Genomic DNA, 21,086 nt, shown 5'->3' on the forward strand with positions numbered 1-21,086 from the left:
TTTTTTCTTTTTTAATTGTGTAACCTTCTCATAAGGGCTTCCCTGGTGGCTCAGTGGTAAAGAATCCGCCTGCCAATGCAGGAGACATGGGTTCAATCCCTGGGTTGGGAAGATCCCCTGGAGAAGGAAGTGGGAACCCACACCAGTATTCTTGCCTGGGAAATCCCATGGACAGAGGAGCCATGGGGTTGCAACAGAGTCGGACACAACTTAGCGATTCAACAACAACAAACCTTCACATAAAAGGTTGACTTTGAAATTATGGAGAAATCTTAGAAACTATTTGTAAAAGTCAGATGTTCTCCTTGCTCTTTCACAGTTTGATCTTGGAGTTCACTGAAAATGAAGGTGTTCAATACAATAGGTAATGCCAACTAGTGCCCAAGTGTGTCATCAAGACGTGCTTATACAGTTGTTTCTGTTGATTCCATTAGGCCATCAAATCACACTACTGCTGATGATTTCATTTCCTAATGCACAATAAGTAATTTTTAAAATTGAAGCATAGTAACCGTATACTGTTATATATTATAGGTATGTAATATTGACAGTTATTACAGGTTCTAACTGTTTACAGTTACTGTAAATAGTGACTACACCCCCAGTGTACAGTATATCCTTGTAGCTTATTTCATACCTAATAGTTTGTGCCTCTCATTTCCCTACCCCTGTGTTGCCCCTCCCTATTTCCCTTTCTCCACGGGTAACCGCTAGTTGTTCTCCATATCTATCAATCTGCTTCTTTTTTGTTAAATTCACAACTTTGTTGTATTTTTTAGATTCCACATATAAGTGATGTCCTACAGAATTTGTCTTTCTCTGACATACTCCACTTAACATAGTGTCCTCCAAGTCAAGTCCGTCCATGTTGCTGCACATGGCATTATTTCGTTCTTTTTTATGGCTGAGTAATATTCCATTGTATATATGTACCACATCTCCTGTAAAAGAAGTCATTTTCATACTAGAATTAAAATAACAATTATATTCTACTGGCTCTTGCTGCACATATAATAAATATTTTCTTTGTAGAGGAATCTATAGAATCTGTATACTTTAGGCCTTATTGTTAAATTTCAGAATGATAAATCTCTGTATGCTAAAAGATGCTATCTTTTATATAACATAATAAAGTTAGTGTGCAGCTCTATTAAAAAGGACATTTCTGTTACTGTCTTCTGCCAACAGAATGGAACAGGCATTTAATTTCTGAATGGTTCACCTTTGTTTAATTTGTAAATTGGTAACGATGTTTTCTTTCTACTATTGTAGCAGTATTTGTTGAGAGCTTGCTGTGTTTCAGGGACACAGGTTTTTTCCACAGCCATCATATCGGTAGTTATTCCTATTTTGTATATCAAAGCACAAAGGATGACACTGTTCCTCAGCCATGCGGTTGGGCCTAGAGAGAAGTCAGGTGGCCTGACTCCAAACCAGTGTTTTAACCTTTTCATAACTGGTCCTCGAAGTTGGCTATACTTCAAAAGCATTTGGGAGCTTTACCAGAAAAAATGGGGGGTGGGGACAGCACATGCCTGGGAAAGGGGCCCCAGACTAATTAAATCAGAACCTCTATAGGGATGAGGTTTCAACACTGGCATTTATTAGTATTTTTAAAACATCTTCTGATGAGTCTAATGTGAAACCAGGGTTGAGAACCACTGCCCTATAATTATACTGTTTATATTAGAATTAATTGTACTTAATTTGATAAAGTAATCTGATAGTAGCAGATAAAGCACATGTAAAGACTTAGGGCTAGAGTAGAACCACGGCAAAGATTTTACATACCTTCCTACATAAATGAAGCAACTTTATATCTACAATCTTTAATACTAGAATTGTGGGCCATACAACTTAACACACCAGAAGTAATGAGGCTGTATATAAGCAGAAATTCAGAAAACTACAAAAACACAAAGTTTAATGAGTTTTGTTTCTATATGGAATTTCAGACTTCAATAATATCTTTAATTTTTCCAAGTTTTAGTTCCCAATTATCATGTGTTTAAAAATACTACTTATATTTTAATTGTAAGTATGGTACATGCTTAAGTATACTCTTTTATAATAAAATAGTCAATAAAATGTTTCCAGATCTGGGTGATTTTATTATAAATATAGATGAAACTATTGTGAATGCAGACAGATATATAAATAATCATATTCATCACATTTAATGTCATAATTCATATGGCTTATGAAGTTATAAGAACATAAGGTATCATTTAACTTAATAACATGTCTAGTTACTGTCTTAACATGGGATAACAGAATGAGAAAATGTATCATGCCTGTGAACAAAAGGGATTGACTACAGATAACCACGAGACTTCATCCCGAATCTCCTGAGCAGGCATGCTCACCTCACGTTTAGTTACTGAAATGTGGCTCAAACTCAACACAGGCATCTACATGCAGAAGTTAGACAACCAAGTCTAGAATGGGTATAATGAGTTGTTCATGGGAGTTGTTTTTAAAGCATGCCATTTATAAAGCAAAAAAATATTTTGGTACACCTCCCCTCTTTTGTATGTTAGAACCTGTTTTTAAGAACATTTTATAGTGGAGTATAGTTGATTAACAGTGTTGTGATAGGCTCAGGTGTACAGCAGGCTGATTCACTTATGCATACACCTGTATCTATCCTTTTTCAAATTCCTTTCCCATTTAGAGTCGTACATAATACTGAGCATAGTTCCCTGTGCTAGAAGTAGGTCTTCATTGGTTGAAAGTGTGAGTTGCTTAGTCATGTCCGACTCTGTGACCTCTATGGACTGTAGCCCACCAGGCTCCTATGTCCATGGAATTCTCCAGGCAAGACTACTGGAGTGGGTTGCCATTCCCTTCTCCAAGGGGTCTTCCTAACCCAGGGATCAAACCTGGGTCTCCTGCATTGCAGGTGGATTATTTACTGTCTGAACCACCAGGGAATCCCTCTTCTTTGTTGGTTATCCATCTTAAATGTAGCAGTGTGCACATGTCAGTCCCAAACTCCCTAACTATCCCTCCCCCAAATCACAGAATTTTAGGTAGGAATGGCAATTCCTGTAGTTATATAGAAACTTAGAGAGAGACAGCTTGTTGAAGGTTATAGAACTATGCAGCTAGTCACAGAGCTAAAACCACAGAAAGTTATCTCTATTCCTTTTTCCTGTTTATACTCTTATCAGATTGCATATTTACCTTAGGGAGGAAAAAAACAGATTTAAGAAATCTGTTTATGGCACCAATATTTTTTCTTTCAAGCTTTGTCTTTCCAGCACCAAACATTAGATGTAATACACAAGCACACATACATATGTGTGTGTGTCTGCATTTGTGCATGTGTATTTTCTACAAATAGTTTTTATTGAAAAGGCAAGGTAATATAATAGCACTGAATACCATCTTTATGGGACAACGGTATACTGTGTTTCTTTAAACATTAATCACCCTCCCCCTCTCCCAAAAAAGAATTTTCAAGCAGGTAAAGCTCTGTAAAAATATAAGCCTCTGATACTAGAAAAATCTTAAGAAGAAAAACCATTTACTCCGTAATTCACTGTAGATTGTTAATAGGAAGACAGTTTTGCAGATTATCCAGCTTCCAGCTCAGCAGCTAGCTTTCCATTCTGGGAAGGTCCCTTGAAACCATCAATGAGGTTATGAGAGAAATCATGCAGTAGGTCTGGTGATGTGGCAAGAAATAGGAGACAAAAGACTGTGGCCAGGATGACTTTCCCTACATGATAATAGGGTGGATGCCTGACTGCTGACATGGCCACACCTCTGCTGATGGCAGAAAAGGCTAGTCGAGCCCATGGTTTTGAGCCTATCCTGCAGGCAGTGGGGCATGTTGCCACCAGTACTCTCCAAGGGGCACCACATGCCACAGCTTTTTTCATGTAGGTCCTTGGCAAGGCTGGTCATTTGGACAGTAAAGCAAGATCAACCTGTAATCTTGGTATCACACTGAATTCAAGGTCTCATGGTAGACCATGAGGTAGACCAGTTGTTGTGTCTAGCCTAGCTCAAGTAACAGGAAGCCCAGATTCTAGTCAGGTTTGTGATGTTTTGCATCTCCCTAAGAGAAAAAATATTCCTTGTCTTCCCCTTCCCATTTGTTCAAACAGTTTAAAAAAAAAAAAAAAAAAAATGCTGAATCTAAGAAAATCCTCAAGTCTGAAGAAACCCAGCTTAATTCCAAAACTTCATTTCTTCCAAGAGACTATACATAATCTGTGTGGACATGTGTAACAGTAGTGATGGAGAGACCCTGTGGTTCTCTTAGGTTTCCCAGTAATGTGGCCTTGTTCTTTTGCAGGCAACAATTTCCCAGCCAGAGATACTGCCATATACAACCACAAGCACGCATCTGCACTCCCACGACTTACATAGATGCTCTTTGAATTATTCACCAAATACACTATAAGTGTGCCTCAAGGGTCTACTTTTTAAGCATGTACTATACTTCATAAATGATGATTTAAAAAAAAAAAACAAAAAAAAACAAAACCTGTTACTCAGATTATGAATGTTGGACTGTGCACGGAATCTTAAACTGCAGCAACTTATCAAAATTGTGACACCTCTGATTATGGTACCAGTGCCATCTTTCAAAGTATGTATGAAAACAGTACATCCTCAGTAGGCCATGTGCTTAGTATTTTAGCCTTGAGGGTTGGTTTTGCTTTAAGTCAGAATTTGTTTAAATAGGACTCCTGTATTTATGCAGGTATGTTACTGGCTTTACAACTTGGCATCTTAAAAAGATAATGACACATATTGGTGGATTTGAATTTCCAAAATCCTTTGCCAGGTAGGAAAGGAAGAAATTGCATATAGGTTTTATGGCTTTTCATGAATAGACCGTTTCTTTTTGGTCAAAAATACGAAGATGCTTTTCGATTCCTCATGCTTCCAGCAGCAAAAATACAAATAGTGCTCAAAAAGTTCTTTTATATAGACATTTACAAAGCAGAGTTCTGAGCATTACCTTTTTCATTGTGGGCCAAGGGAAAGTCTGTTGTCTTATAAGCCTGTTTTTCCTGCATACATGTCATTCATAGTACTTAGTAACATTTCTGCTAACAGCTTTTGTAATGAAGATTATACCACAAATTAAGATATTCAATTAAATCAGCTGAAAAGTGAGAAAATATAGAGAACCCTGTATCCTAATCTCTTATAATTCTTCTGCATGACTTATACATATTACCCCATCTGTTTACCTTTTTGAAATACATAATGATGTGTTTATTTTCAGGATTACAGCTCTGCTTTACTCAAAATGCCGTTTTCTGGACCAAACTATCAGCTTTTTTGTGTTCTGTGGTATGGCAGACTTCTGTTGCATTGAAGCTTTTATTTATAAGAAATGTACAACACAAGGATGTTAGAAATAGCTTTGCAATAAAGGAAGCTCTGTGGTGGAAGCCAAGGGGCAACAGTGGATAAATTGTGCAAAAGGCTGCTTGTTTGGAAATCACATTTAATTTAAAAGAACTTTCAATCACTAGTTAATGTAACTGCTTTAAATTTACAGACAGTGGGAGTAGCTCACCGCTACCCAAGTATGCTTCATCTCCCAAACCAAACAACAGCTACATGTTCAAACGGGAGCCCCCAGAGGGATGTGAGCGAGTGAAGGTCTTTGAGGAAATGGCGTAAGTAATGTCTTTTCTATCAGCTGGGATCTGCAAAGCTGTAAAGCTTTTTACTGAGACCAGTTGATTACAGATGAATCAACTACTCCATCCAGCTGATAATGTGTTTCAGAAGCAAATTATGAAAAGAGAATTCAATAGGCCAAAGAGATCTGACTTAAGGAGAATTAAGAGTCTGTGTGCTGGAAATAGGCTAACACAGAGAAACTTGGAAATTCATCCCTACTACCTACAAGATCAATTTTGAATCTCTAAGAATTTTCCTTTCATAAGCTCGATTAATTTAGATGGTTAAAGAAAACAGACAGCCATAGCAGCACAGTGAATACCCACGTGTGTGTAGCCTTCACGACAGTGACCCCACCAGCCGGAGGGACTGTCTCCTTCCCTGTAGACACATCTAGCATGTGTATTCATTGAATTCAGACTTCCTGTTCACAGATTTTTTTTTAATTCTTTTTGAAAGTTCAGTATGTATAAAATAGAAAAATTCAAGGGAAAAGAGATTCATGTTGTAAATACTTGGCAGAACAGCTCAAAATAAAAAGAGTGTGCAGCTCTTGGGTTCGCTCATCCCCCTATCCCGGTGGAGGCTGCTGCACTCCTGTAACCTCAAAGGGGACAGAGACCGGTCTTGTAGGAGGTGACGGCGTAGTTCCCAGGAACGGGGGGAGATGAAGGGCTTGTGGACGCTGCTCTGTTGGCCTGACTGGCTGGCTCTACAAGAAACTACTGAAACTTTTTCTTATTTTTCCTGATCTGTATTAGTAGAAGTACATATAGAGATACAGAAAAAGCAGGAAGTACTTAAAACCAAATATCCGATGGGGTAATCCCTCTCCCATGTACTTAACAGAAGAGGTCATTTAGCATTGCATAATCCACGTTTCTAAATAAATGAAAACAAACTAATCTCAGAAACATTTTCGTCTGCCCAATCCTTTTGAAAATCCTTTTGTTTTCAATATCACCTCAGTGCTGTGTACGTCAGTAGTATGCCAGCTGACTTGTGCTATGGAAGATGTTTATCCCTCTGTGTGCACTGAATCCATTCCCTGCCATTCACATTTTAGCCGTTTTAGAGAACTCCAGTTAATTTGGAAAATGCTTGACTTTTTTTAATAATTGTACAACCTAATTTTGTTTTATGGTTTTAGGTCTCGTCAGCCTATCTCAGCCCCTCTCTTTTCATGTCCTGACAAAAACAAGGTTAATTTCATCCCAACCGGATCAGCTTTCTGTCCTGTAAAACTCCTAGGCCCTCTTCTCCCTGCCTCCGACCTGATGCTCAAGAACTCTCCTAACTCGGGCCAGAGCTCGGCTCTGGCCACCCTGACCGTCGAACAGCTCTCCTCCCGGGTTTCCTTCACATCCCTTTCCGACGACACCAGCATAGCGGGCTCCGCTGAGGCCTCTGTCCAGCAGCCATCCCAGCAGCAGCAGTTTCTGCAGGAGCTGCCGGGTGAGGACCACATCTCCGCTCACAACTACGTGGTCATCTAAGGTGAAGGGGGAGCTGGCCTCCACCCTGTGTCCCACGCACTAGAACTAGAGCTCAGACACCTATCTGCATGGAGTGACCGACTTTCTGACAGCACCACCACCACCAACAGAATACTGAATCAGAATCAAGTGTCTCAACACTTACCTTGGCAGGGACGGAACTCCCCTTCAGCAGTTTTTGTGGAAAGCAGTAATGCTTGCAAAACGTGTGTATCATTCAGCATTCTAAGTGGAGACTATGCATTTCATAGTATGTTTGACAGATTAGTCCTGTGTCCTGTGTTCTGTCCCCAAATCTTCAGTATAAATAAGCTCTATATCAGAAAGTTGCCTGTCTAAATAGAAAATGTCTTGCTGTGTTTTGTCCTATGGAAAAATACTGTACTTCAGGATTATGTTTACAATTGATCCAGGTGTTTGTTTCTAACTTCTGTAATACATACAATGCAAAAAATAAATAAATGGCCACAACAGTTGCACAGGGCCCACCCTATGGCCTAGCTTCAGGTACTTCAGTTGAAGTCTAAACTCAGGTAACTTGGAATGTATATCATATTGGGATATTAACTATTTCACAGCTAAAAAGCTAAAGAGGGAACAGCACTCTTTTGCCTTTTCTTCTTTTATGCATTTCCCTTTCCTCATTACATTCCACATTCTTAGAATAAGAAGTGCATTCAACCCTAGGAGAACAGAAATCCTGGACATGGGTGAACGCGAGGAGAACCAGCAAATCCGTGGTGTCTGACATCACTTTTGTCACGCAGTTACAAGTGAAACAACTGTTGCATTCACTGTTTCAACATGTGTACATGTGGCTTTTTTTTTTTTTAACAAGTTCAGGTGTTGCTCAGTTAATGACTGATACGATGTTGCGAATGAAGTATCAGGTACTAGGCTGTACAAACATTCCGCCAGTGTGTGTGTGGATGTTAAGGACAAGAATGTCTAGGTGTCATTTTCCCAGAGGATGGCTGAGGTTTTTTGTTTATGTTGGCCATCAGGGTCATGAAATGCTACTGATCTATCTAAAGGCATAGTCACGTTTCGTTTCTCTTTTGGAAATTCTTGAATCTGCAGGTTAAGAAATGACACCCTTTGGTTATTTTCCTCAAGCAGTTCAGGTGCATGAGTTGTTTTAATGTAGACAGAGCATATGTGAGTCTCAGAATTCAAAATAGGTTATTTGGTGACTTGCAAGTACAAGCAGTGTGGAGCGGTTTCATTTAAGCCTCTCACAATAATACCATGAATACGTCTGTTCATATTTTGGAAGCATGGGGTAGACCATAAACCCAAGTAAAGAGCCTTGAACCTGCAGACTTGACCTAACTTCTTGAAGTGTGAAGAGAGCCCTAGATGTTCCTGATTGGTCAGCGAAAGAGCCCAACTTCTGACATTGTTTTCTGCAGCACAAAGAGTATGTTCAAAAGCGGAGAGAAGTTTCTGTGTTTTTATTCCTTCAGTTCCATAAAACAGTTGTTTGATCTGCACCTAAAGTGTATGGCACAATTTTCTGAAGAATTAGGGGAACAAGGTGCCTACAGTTACAGGAGCGTTTCAGTTCCTTTCAGTCATTCCTGGGTTTTCCTTTGTTTTATTTTCTAAGGAGGTTGAAGAAGGAAGATGTGATAAAGAAGAAAGCAACACCATTGATTTTTTTTTTTTTAAGAAATGGTATATATATGTGTGTGTATATGTTTGTGTTATGTGTTCAGTGTATTATTTTGTCATGATCCCAGTTATCTTCTTTCCACCAAAGTTTGCAGTAATATTCTCTCCTGAAGGTGCATTCTGGCTCCTTTAAATTAGTCAGTGTTATATCGTAGGAGACTGTCATGGGAAAGGACTCAGTTTACTTCACCATTTTCACAGGGGAACCTTTTAAAACAATCTATTCAGCAGAAGACACCTTTAACCCTAATAATCTCAGGCCTTGATGAAAATACTATATTTTGTAGATTATGGTTAAAGGGAGAAAATTATTAGTTCTGTAAGATAAATATGAGCTCCATTAACTTCTGATATCTGGTTTAGCATTACATAATGTGTTGATCTTATACTCTGCTTTTGTCCAAATAAGATGCAATAGTATCAATATCAATTTCTGAACGATGGACTGAATATGCTTTTTTTGGTAATGAAATCTGATGTACGATATTTATAGTGACATGTGCTTTTATTTTCTCATGAGAAAACTAAATATTGTGTTGTACATTTGTTCTTAGCATATATTAAAGTTTTGAACCAAATGTGTTAAAGCTTATGCTTTGCCATGTAAATTTCCCAGAAGTTGTTGAGCTCAAATGTATCCTACATCCAGCTGTAGAAATTTGTCAGAGATTGTTTAAATTTTGTATATAGTTGTACTGTTTAATTCTACACTGCGCTGAACAGTATTCGAGTTACCATACAATATGGCTTTACACAAGGAAATGTGTGGCTTTTGTTTTGTATTTTTTCAGTATAGAAGTTCCTGTGTCTTCTTATTTAAATAAAGTTATTAGTAAAACTGGAATAGTTCACTATGTTTTTGGAAAGACTGGGCTTTTAGCGTCTTACCTGACAAGGATGAATTCAGCTCTCGGGTTGGAGGTACACTGACTGGATTAGATTTCCACAGCCTGGTTTCCTCTTGACATTTAATTTACACACTTTCCATCACAAGCTAAGAAACGTGATGTCTGAAGTTCCATCCAAGTCTTTTTTCTGTTCCCAGCAATGAGCACCTTAAAAAGAGAAGACACTTTATGCCTAAGAATTATTTATGAAAATAAGTTTGTTTAATGAAATCGCCACAAAGGAAGTTGCAGCACTCTTTTTATTTACAGAGCAAAAGAGTGTTGATGTTTTTCCCAGTTACCTAAATATGGTCATCATAGGCCACGTGGTGGCTTGAAAGCAAAACTAACTGCTTTGAGAAATAATTTGCCAGCAGCGTAGTCTTCATTTCCAAAGCACCTCTCTTTTTATTTATTTATTTAAAAAAAAAAAGATTTAAGTTGAACCTAAAATGATTATGTTTGGGGCTTTAAAAAAATAAATATAATTTTTTAAGAGTGAGTTTGATCAATTGTCTTCTTCAGGACTATATATGATTTAGGCAGGAAATTATCTACTGTATACAAGTTAAAAATTCCACTGCAAATGAATGTGGAGAAAAAGTGGAATTTTAGCCCCATCTCTGCTTGATCATATAAGCTTAATATTAAATGGCCCTGAGACAAGTTAGTATTTGCAAAATCAAACCTAAGGAACAAGGAAGGAGAAATTCTAAGAATTTTGTTTTATGTTTAACCCTATGTTACTAGAAATAAAGGTTATGTATGAATATCACAAAATAAATGTTTACCACCACCCACAGTGTGAGGTAAGCTCTAGCTCGGAAGTCTGGTTATCCCCGACTTACTCCCTATAAGCAGCTTCTATCTGCTACCCCATCTTTGGACCGCGCAAGTCTGTCTTCCCTGGTAAACTCATTTTGGTGAACTTAGGGTTCCTTAGAGCTACAGGAATTCTGTGAAGGTAGATCCCATAATTCACACCTTGAGTCAAAAGCTGAATGCCGTAGTCTAGCCCCACAGTTCCAGATATCTAGCAAGCATCTCCTCTTGGACTTCTTGCCTCATTTCAACTTCAGTGATTAAACGGAATGAAGACACTCTTGTTCCTGTCACACCAAGTTAGCCCTTCTCCTTCACACTTACGTTCCTTCTGTTTCCCAGAAAACAAGGACTAGAATACTATTTTCTGACATTTTCTTCACCTAAATCAAAATTGCCTGTCTTCCTACTATCTCACCACTAAACTACCAAGCTGCTAGAGCTGTGGTGGCGGTCGATACAGCCATGCCATGGGGATGAGTTTCTTTTGAAATAGGATTCAAATGGCAAGAAAAATAAGTTTGCTGGACTTCCAAAAATCTCTTCAGCTGTAGACTAGGGGTCAACCAACCATAGCCCATGGACCAAATCTTCCCCAATGCCTATTTTTATAAATGTCTACATTTATACTGTCTGGTGGCTCAGATGGTAAGGAATCTGCCAGTAATGCAGGAGACCCAGGTCTGATCCTGGGAAGTTGGGAAGATCCCCTGGAGAAGGAAATGGCAGCCCACTCCAGTATTCTTGCCTGGAGAATCCCCATAGAAGAGCCAGGCGAGCTACAGTCGATGGGGTTGCAAAGAGTCAGACATGACTGAGTGACTTAACACATACATACATACTGGAACAAAGCCATGCTTAGTTCCTTATGTACTGCCTTTGGCTACTTTGCTGTACAATGTCAGAATTACGTAGCTACCACAGAGACAGTGTGGCTCACAATGTCTAAAATATTTACCATTTAGTTCTTCAGATATGCAGATGACACCACCCTTATGGCAGAAAGCAAAGAGGAACTAAAGAGCCTTTTGATGAAGGTGAAAGAAGAGAATGAAAAAGCTGGCTTAAAACGCAACATTCAAAAAAATGAAAATCATGGTATCCGGTACCATCACTTCATGGCAAATAGATAGGGAAACAATGGAAACAGTGACAGGCTTTATTTTCTTGGACTCCAAAATCACTGCAGATGGTGACTGCAGTCATGAAATTAAAAGATGCTTGTTCCTTGGAAGAAAGGCTATTACAAACCTAGACAGTGTATTAAAAAGCAGAGACATCACTTCACCAACAAAGGTTTGTATAGTCAAAGCTATCATATTTCCAGTAGTCATGTATGGATGTGAGAGTTGGACCATAAAGAAGGCTGAGCACCGAAGAATAGATGATTTTGAACTATGGTGTTGGAGAAGACTCTTGAGAGTCCCTTGGACTGCAAGGAGATCCAACCAGTCCATCCTAAAGGAAATCAGTCCTGGGTGTTCATTGGAAGGACTGATGTTGAAGCTGAAGCTCCAATACTTTGGCCACCTGATGCGAAGAGCTGACTCATTGGAAAAGACCCTGATGCTGGGAAAGATTGAGGGCAGGAGAAGAAGGGGACGACAGAGGATGAGATGGTTGTATGGCATCCCCAACTCGATGGACATGAGTTTGGGCAAGCTCCAGGAGATGGTGAAGGACAGGAAAGCCTGCTGTGCTGCAGTCTGACACAAAGACTCAGACACGACTGAGTGACTGAACAACAACCGCCCTTATAGAAAAAACATTTACTGACCTCTGCTATAGACCAAAGAATAAGCTAGATTAGGTAACTTGTGTCATAAATGTGGTTGTTTCAAAAATATGTCCACAGTCTCTTCAGCTAGTAGTTTTGGTAAAGCCATGTGCAAATCAATGAAGTCAGAATATTCCCTCACATCATATACAAAAATACATTCACAATAGCTTAAAGACTTAAATATAAGACATGACACCATGAACTCCTACAAGAGAATGTAGGCAAAACATTCTCTTGACATAAATCATAACTGTTTTCTTAGATCAGTCTCCTGAGGAAATAGAAATAAAACCAAAAATAAACAGATGGGACTTAAACTTATAAGATTTTGTGCAGAATATAAGCTTTTGCACAGAAAAAAAGAAGAAAAGACAACCTGTGGACTGGGAGAAAATATTTGCAAACAATGAGACCAACAGGGCTTAATTTCCAAAATATACAAACACTCAAAACAGCACAATAACAAAACAACCCAATCAAAAAATGGGCAGAAGACCTAGATGTTTCTCCAAAGAAGACAAACAGATGGCTAATGGGCATACCAAAAGATGCTCAAATTTGCTAATTAGAGAAATGTAATTTAAAACCACAATGAGGTATCACCTCATACCAATCAGAATGGCCATCATCAAAAAGTCTACAAATAATAAATGCTGGAGAGGGTATGGAGAAAAGGGAATGCTCTTACACTGTAGGTGGGAGTGTAAATTTGTCCAAACACTGTGGAGAACGGTATACAAGTTGCTTAAAAAACTAAAAATAGAGTTACCATATGAGCCAGCAATCCTACTCTGGGGCAGATATCCAGTAAAGACAAAAACTCTTAATTTAAAAAGATACATGCATCTAATGTTCATAGTAGCACTATTTACAACAGCCAGGACATGGAAGCAATCTAAGTGCCCATCAGCAGATGAATGGATATAATTTTCTTTAAAAAGAAAAAAAAAAAAAAACAAGAAACAGACTCACAGACATAGAAAACTTAAGATTACCAAAGGGGAAAGAGGTAGAAGGGATAAATTAGGACCTTGAGATCAATAGATACACACTATGATGTATAAAGGCTTCCCTGGTGGCTCAGAAGGTAAAGCGTCTGCCTGCAGTGCAGGAGACCCGGGTTTGATCCCTGAGTTGGGAAAATCCCCTGGAGAAGGAAATGACAACCCACTCCAGTACTCTTGCCTGGAGAATTCCATGGACTGAGGAGCCTGGTAGGCTACAGTCCGTGGGATCTCAAAGAGTCAGACATGACTGAGCAACTTCACTTTCACTATGTATAAAACAGATAAGCAATGTCTTACTGTATAGCACAGGGAACTGTAATATCTTTTAATAAACTATAATGGAAAAGAATTATATACACACACTTCGCTGTACACCAGAAATTTATACAACAGTGTAAATAAAATTTTCTTATACTACTCCCTTCCAGAGGTAGAGTTTAATTTTCCTCCCCTTAAGTGTGGGCTGGACTTGCTTAAGAATAGCAAATAGCAGCAGTGACAGGTTGTCATTTTCAAGCTTAGGTTACAGAAAGATAACCGTGTAGTCAAATCTGTGGTTTTTCCAGCAATCAAGAATGAATGTGAGAGTTGGACCATAAAGAAGACTGAGCACCAAAGAATTGATGCTTTTAAACTGTGGTGCTGGAGAAGACTCTTGAGAGTCCCTTGGACAGCAGGGAGATCAAGCCAGTCAATCCTAAAGAAAATCAGCCCTGAATATTCAGTGGAAGGACTGAAGGTGAAGCTCCAATACTTTGACCACCTGATGCAAAGAGCCGACTCATTAGAGAAGACCCTGATGCTGGGAAACATTAAGGGCAAAAGGAGAAGGGGGCAGCAGAGGAGGAGATGGTTGGATGGCTTCACTGAGTCAATGGACATGAGTTTGAGCAAAGTCTGAGAGTTGGTGAAAGGGAAGCCGGACACGCTGCAATCCATGGGGTCACAGAGTCGGACACAAGTCAGCGACTGAACAACAACAGCATAGACAGGCTTCTGTCTTGCACGTGCACTCCTGGATCACTTGCTATGGGGAAAGCTACACTGTGAGGATACTCAGGGAGTCTATGGAGAGGCCCACACAGCAAGCAGCAGAGTCCTCTGGCTGCCAGCTAGCAAGGAACAGGCCTGCAAGTAGCCATGCGAGTGAGCTTGGAAACAACTCTTCCAGCCCTGGTCAGGCTTGAGGTGCTTGCAGCTTGACTGTTGACTCCTATGAGAGACCTCAAGCCAGGCCGGCTGAATCACTCCTGGGCTCCTGACCCTCAGAAAGCGTGTGAGAGAATGGTTGCTGTTTCAAGGTACTAAGATTGGAAGTAATTTGTCATATCGGGCTAGAGAACTAATATACAATACAGCAGCTGCCCTCCAGCCTCCCTTGTAGCCCCATGGAATGTAACCTCCCAGGCCCCTCAGTCCATGGGATTCTCCAGGCAAGAATACTGGAATGGGTTGCCGTGCCCTCCTCCAGGGGATCTTCCCGACCCAGGGATTGAACCTGCATCTCCTATGTTGGCAGGCAGATTCTTACTGCCACCAATATCACCTAGGGTCTCACTGTATCATTCCATCCTCTGGGTCCAGAAAACGATGCTTGCCTTTTTGGAATGGACACTTCCTGAATGAAGGCCCTTTGGACTAAGTTCAAGGCAAAGCTTTCTCATATATAATTTTGTTATTTGAACAACTCACATGATAGTAAGTCTACTATTAATAGATTGTGACGGAAACTTTTCTAACACTAAACCATCATACCTAAGACAATCCAGTGGAGGGAAAAATTAAATCCTTGCAGGAAAGGATTCCCTGTGGGAAGGGAGGCAAAGAGAGGAGGATAGATGATCAGTGGAAAAGAAAAGCAGAATCTCTAAAAATAACGGGAAATATTTTCATCTCAAATGTCTTTTTTTTTTTCCTTTAGTGAACAGGGGGCTGGTGATCCATTGATTCTAATGGCTATTCCATTCCAGAGGCATCTGCATTGCTCAGGAGAGGAAAGTGTTTTCAAAGGTTCCAGATCAGTTGGGTGATGACCCCCTCTCATTCAAGAGAGTCATTTTCTTAAAAATGACTAAGAATTTGAATAATTAGATCATTTTCCCTCCAAAAGATTTTCCGATGATAAGAAATGGGTCACATTTCACACTACAGATTCTACTTAGATCTTGGCATAGATTTTAAGCACGACTTTGATGACATCCCTTAAGCCAGACCTGGGTGTGGGCTTGCAGGCACTGGATGTTATTTCAAACCACTGTGGGGAAGCAGACTGGATCAAAGGTGGATGGAGGGCTTCACAAGGACCTCCAGACGGAGCAAAGGGTCCATGAGGGAAAAGGCAAACCATTTCTCAGGTTTTCCATTCTGCTTTGTAAAGGAAAGGGTTATACTCAAGGGAAACAACTTAACAAAGGCCACTGCTTGTGTGTTACAGTCGACAGCCTGCCGTTTCTCCAACAGACTGAAATCAAGGCAAGCTGGGTAATTTAGCTTGCTCTCCATTCATCTGCCCGTTTGATTTCAGACAAACCCCTGGGGTGGTCTGCCCTGCTTCCCTTCCCAACTGACCACCCTGGGAGCTTTGTATGAAGAACCCATTTCGTTTTGAATTCCTGACCCTTTCTCCTGGTCACTCTGCTAAATTCAAGTCCCGCAGGAAGACAACAAAGAGTTGGGAGGAGGAGACCAAAGATGGTTAAACCAGGGGAACAGGATCTGCGGATGGTGCAAGAAGAGGGCTGAGGTGAGCGTTCACAATATTCATAAGCCCTTTTGAAATACTTGATTTCTGCTTACAATGAGCATGTATTCCTTTAGTAATGTGTTCTAAAAGAAGAAAAGGAACATGATCTTCATTTTTGCAGAGCCCTTGGCAATCTTCTTCCTTCTGCTTGCGACCCCCTTCTTACTATCCATTCATCAGACCTGCAGCACACAGGGCTGACCTGGGTGTGATTGAACTGAACTGCCTCACACACTCCTGATATAAAGACAGGGTGAAGTTCAAGGGAGTGATCAATGTGAAAATAAAGGTTTAGCCTCACTAATGATCAAAGCAATGCAAACGGAATCAATTTGTTTCCTTTAAACTGGTGAAGATTAACAGGAATGATAATATTCAGTGTTTAATGGGGATAGCACTCAGTTGATATAGAATCTGCCTTCAATGAAGGAGACCCTGGTTCAATTCCTGGGTTGGAAAGATCCGCTGGAGAAGGGACAGCTACCCACTCCAGTATTCTGGCCTGGAGAATTCCATGGACTCTATAGTCCATGGGGTCGCAAAGAGTCGGACACGACTGAGCGACTTTCACTTTCACAGTGGGGTAGCAGGGATATGGTCATGTATACCATTAGAAGAATACATTGGTCCACCTTTCTGAAGAAGAGCATGGCAGGACTTACACAAAACAGTGTGATCTGTAGTTTTATAAAAATATATATGTGAATTTTAAAAAAGACATGAAGAAGGGACAAAAATTAACAGTGGTTGTGTCTGGGTTGTAGATAATCTCTCTTTAACATTTGTGTTTCTGTTTTTCTACATTTTCTTTAGCAGCAACTGTTAGTCCTAGCACCTGGGAGAAAATGCGTGTTAATTTCTAAATATCAAGAGAAGGGGAAAAAAATATTGAGTAGAGGAAGGAAATGGTAGAAAAGATTTAGTTTTAACAGAAATGAGCCACAGATCTCTTAAAAGCAAGGTGGCTTGAGAGAAGGTTTGGTACAGTGGATTTTGGCTCAGTGGAAGAGTCCAAATATGACAGAGTTTCAAGCCTTTTCCTCTTAGGGAGAAAAAAAAATGGCCCCCAACAGCTTCATAACCAGGTAAAGAGGATTAAATTATATAAGTGGGGGTGGGGGGATAAATTGGGAGCTTGGGATTGACATTACACACTACTTCCCAAGTGGTAAAGAGCCACCTGAAAATGCAGGAGACATGGGTTGGATTCCTGGGTCGGGAAGATCCCCTGAAGGAGCACATGGCAACCCATCCCGGTATTCTCACCTGGAGAATCCCACAGAGGAGCTTGGCAGACCACAGTCCCTAGGTGCAAAGAGTTGGACATGACTGAAGCAACCTAGCAAGCACACACGCATACTCACATATACAAAGTAGATATTCAACAAGGACCTACTGTATAGCACAGGGAACTAGAGTCAATATTCCATAATAACCTAAATAGGAAAAGAATCAGAATAGATAATATGTATATAGATAATTGAATCACCTTCCTATATACCTGAAACTAACACAACATTGTAAATCAATTATACTCCAATATAAAACAAAACATTTAAAAAACGATTTAAGCCTGGACTGGAACTGGAGGTACATTTCACCTGCAGAAGGCTGCATCTTAAGTTCTGAGAACAGAGCATCACCCGGAGCGTGGACCACACTAACTGCCGCCCACTCAGCTGAGATGGATTTGTGATGTGGGCACCCAGGGGCTCCGCAGTCCATTCCATTGTTTAAACTTCTTGAACTACCTCGTCAAGAAAAACCGAAAAGAACTCCCTGCCCCAAGCAAACTACAGAAACCTGCAAGTGGCCAAGAGATGGTTCCCGAATATGATTCCTGTTTATTAGCACACTCTTTCTGGAGGGTTGTTCAGTCTAGCTTTATAGAGATTGCACAAAGTGGGTACATGTGAGATGGAGGCCAACCAGGATTTGAACTGGAGGAGATTGGGACTCAAAGCACTAAACAAGTTGCGGTGAAGTCCTTGGCCTGAGAATCACCAGTGGAGGAGGACTTGGTCCCTCCTGTTAGTCTTTGCACCTGTAGCTGGCATAAGCCAATGGTGTGGACAGTAACTTGGGACATTTCCTTATTTCTACTTTTTGGCCAGTTCCTGCCCCTTATTCTCCAGACTGAGTCTTCACACTTTGTCATTTGTAGTTTTCGTCAGCTGGCTGGCTACATGGTAGAAAACCATGTCTCTTCCACATTCTGGGACCCAGAAGCAGAGTGGCATAAGGGGATGTGGTCCAGGTTTGGCATCAGACAAGAGTGAGTGGTAACCCTGTGACCCTGAGAGTCTTGGTTTGCAAAACAGAGATAATAATTCTCAATATGCTTGGGCTGCTGTAACAAAAGACTCCAGGATAGGTGGATTAAACAACAGACATTTACTTCTCATGTTCGTGGAGACTGCAAGTCCTGGATCAAGGCCCAGCAGAGTTCAGTTTCTAGTAAAGACTCTTCCTGGTTTGCAGATGGCTACTTCGTCCTCACTGAGCCTTTCCTCTGCACCGCTGTCTCTTCTCAGGATGCTAATCCTATCAGGTCAGGGCCCCATCCTTCCTTATGATCCCATTTTACCCTAATTACTTCCCAAGGTCATATTTGCAATTTAGCCACACTAGGGCTTTAGGACTTCAAAACATGAATCTTTGGGGAGACACAATTTACAGCAAGCAAACACCTACTGCCATTAGGAAAATGAAAATCAGAACCATAAGATACCATTTGAAACCTGCTAGGAAGGCTATACCCCAAAAGACAAATAATTACAAATGTTGCTGATAATGGGGAGAAATTGGAACTGTCATGCACTATTGGTGGGAGCATAACATGATGCAGCCACTTTGGAAAACAGTCTGACATTTCCTCAAAAGGTTAAGTATAGAGCTGCCATATGACCCAGCAATTCCACTGCTAGGTATACACCCAAGACAAACATAAATGTTTACACAAAAACTTGCACAGAAGTGTTCATAGCAGCATTATTCATAATAGACATAAAGTGAAAACAATTCAAACATCCATCAGTTGATGACTAGGTAAATAAAATGAGTCATATCCCTACAACTACTAATTCAGCAATAAAAGGAATGAAGTATATGATACAACATGGATGAACTTTTAATATGTTATGCAAAGTTTAGTGTAACCAAGCAGGAGCCTATGGGGACTTCCTCGAGCAGACTAAATGATGGGCATTTGCTCTTCAAATCTTCTGTCACTTTGGTTAAAGTGAAAAGTATTGTTTCACAGTGATCTATGCTCTTATTCATCCAAATATTCTGAAAAATTTTGGGTATTTTTGACAAGCTCCCCAAATATCAAATTTTAATTAAAGTTCTTTTGATCTCCAGCTAATTTTGGAATACTTCAGAGAGCCCCTAAAGCATCTGAGAGAGAAATATTAAACTAACTAGCATTGTTTTGTATGTTAAATTGCATGGGGGGCATTATCACAGCAGTGATCAACCTTCTTAGGTTATACTGTATGGATGTCATTAATAAAAGTGTTCTAGAAATTATATGAAATTCCAAAAATTTAAATATGCTTTGATATGATGTTGTTAGTCATAATTCTAGTTATTACCTCAAAATGTATGTCTCAGCAACTTGGTTAAGTCCCAAAGTCCTTTTGCATGGCAGTCAGATCTTTCACCATAACTTTTTTTAGATGCCTTTTAATTTTCTCACAGGTTTTACTGTATGCATATATTATGAAGCCCCTGAATATTTCTGATGTTACATCTACTGCTTACAACATTGTTTATATTGGCTCTTTCTGGGTTTCACTTAATAGTCAAGTAAAGATGGATAATCCACAACTTTAACCCTCTTTGCTGATAAGGCTGGCTATTTCAGTAATATACAAGGTAAATCACAGGAGAACCTTCAGAAGACATTTTTGGAAGAGTCTTCTTTTTGCTTAGAGGAATATGATACTGCCATGGTTAAGAGCATGAACTCTGAATCCAGCCTGCTTTGGCTCAAATGCCAGTTGTGCCCCTTCCTATCTTAGCAACCTTGACCAGGTTACCTAACCTCTCTGTGTCTCAGTCTCCTCATCAGCAAAATGGGAATAGTAATAATAGGACCTAGTGTTGTTGGAGGAACAGTTCCTAGTACTTCATAAAGATCAGAGAGAGTACAAAGATGTTGTCTGTACTATATTTTGCCTGCAGTTTAGGGTATGTTTTAAAAATAATTCTGTAACTTAATTAGAGTCACATTAAGTCCAAACTCCATGCTCATCCTGGTGTCATCCTTCCCTCTCTGCCCAATCCTGTGTGTTCCTCAGCCAAAGGCCCCTCTATCAGCCACACTGTTCACCTCCCTCTTCATCAATCAAGGGATGGAGACTAATTTTTGTTCATACCCGATCTCTTTGTCTTCTGACTTCACCTTACCAAATTCCTTGTTTTCAATTTTTTTCTTTGCTTAATTTACTTGTGATTCCATTGTTTGTTATTCTTGTGGCTCTAACCCTAACCTGTTCCATTTTCTCATTTCTGAGATGGAAAGAATCCTCTGCCTACCTCTGGGGGTTATTGTTGGGATCAAGACAGGGTATGCAGATGCTGTGTGTGTATGTCTGGTGTATGTCTATACTTTGGGGGTTATTGTTGGGATTAAGACAGAAAGTATATGCATATGCTTTGTATGCATATGCACGCATGATGTATGTATATACTTTCAGAGACCAAAAGCACTGGGCAAATGTCTAATCTCATGACAGCCTCCTGTGTCTGTCAGTGTCAGCTCTTTGCCCTGCTCGCCACCTACTAAGTTCTCAGCGAACAGAGATTTGGTGCTTCTCTGTCCTTCCCTGGAGAGTCTGGCTCCTGCTCCCTGATCTCCATTTAGCAAGACTCCTTGGCCTCGCCATGAAAGTGAATAAAGCAAGAACTGTTACAAGAGCTGGCATACTTTCAATTATTCAGTCAACGTTCTTTTTCAGTGAAATGGCAGAAAATCTTGGACATAAGACTATACCAGCGCTACTAAGCCACAACATG

General features: G+C 40.0%; 1 protein-coding gene and 1 long non-coding RNA gene across 3 annotated transcripts in view; one reads left to right on the top strand and one right to left on the bottom strand.

Moving 5' to 3' along the window:
* The window catches only part of GLCCI1 (glucocorticoid induced 1), a 107,727-nt gene extending 98,058 nt beyond the window's left edge, over positions 1-9,669 (top strand). For both annotated transcript variants that reach the window (XM_006058671.4, XM_025290893.3), the window contains exons 7-8: positions 5,528-5,648; positions 6,806-9,669. In XM_006058671.4, the coding sequence (XP_006058733.4) occupies positions 5,528-5,648; positions 6,806-7,151 (467 nt within the window). In that variant the 3' untranslated portion in view covers positions 7,152-9,669. The remainder of the gene's footprint in view (positions 1-5,527; positions 5,649-6,805) is intronic.
* The window catches only part of LOC123334658, a 56,759-nt gene that overhangs the window by 20,497 nt on the left and 15,176 nt on the right, over positions 1-21,086 (bottom strand). Inside the window, exon 2 of the long non-coding RNA XR_006552662.2 lies at positions 9,714-9,880. This is a non-coding gene — a long non-coding RNA (uncharacterized LOC123334658). The remainder of the gene's footprint in view (positions 1-9,713; positions 9,881-21,086) is intronic.

This window comes from Bubalus bubalis, chromosome 8 (genome assembly GCF_019923935.1).
Source record: "Bubalus bubalis isolate 160015118507 breed Murrah chromosome 8, NDDB_SH_1, whole genome shotgun sequence".
Taxonomy (NCBI): Eukaryota; Metazoa; Chordata; class Mammalia; order Artiodactyla; family Bovidae; genus Bubalus; species Bubalus bubalis.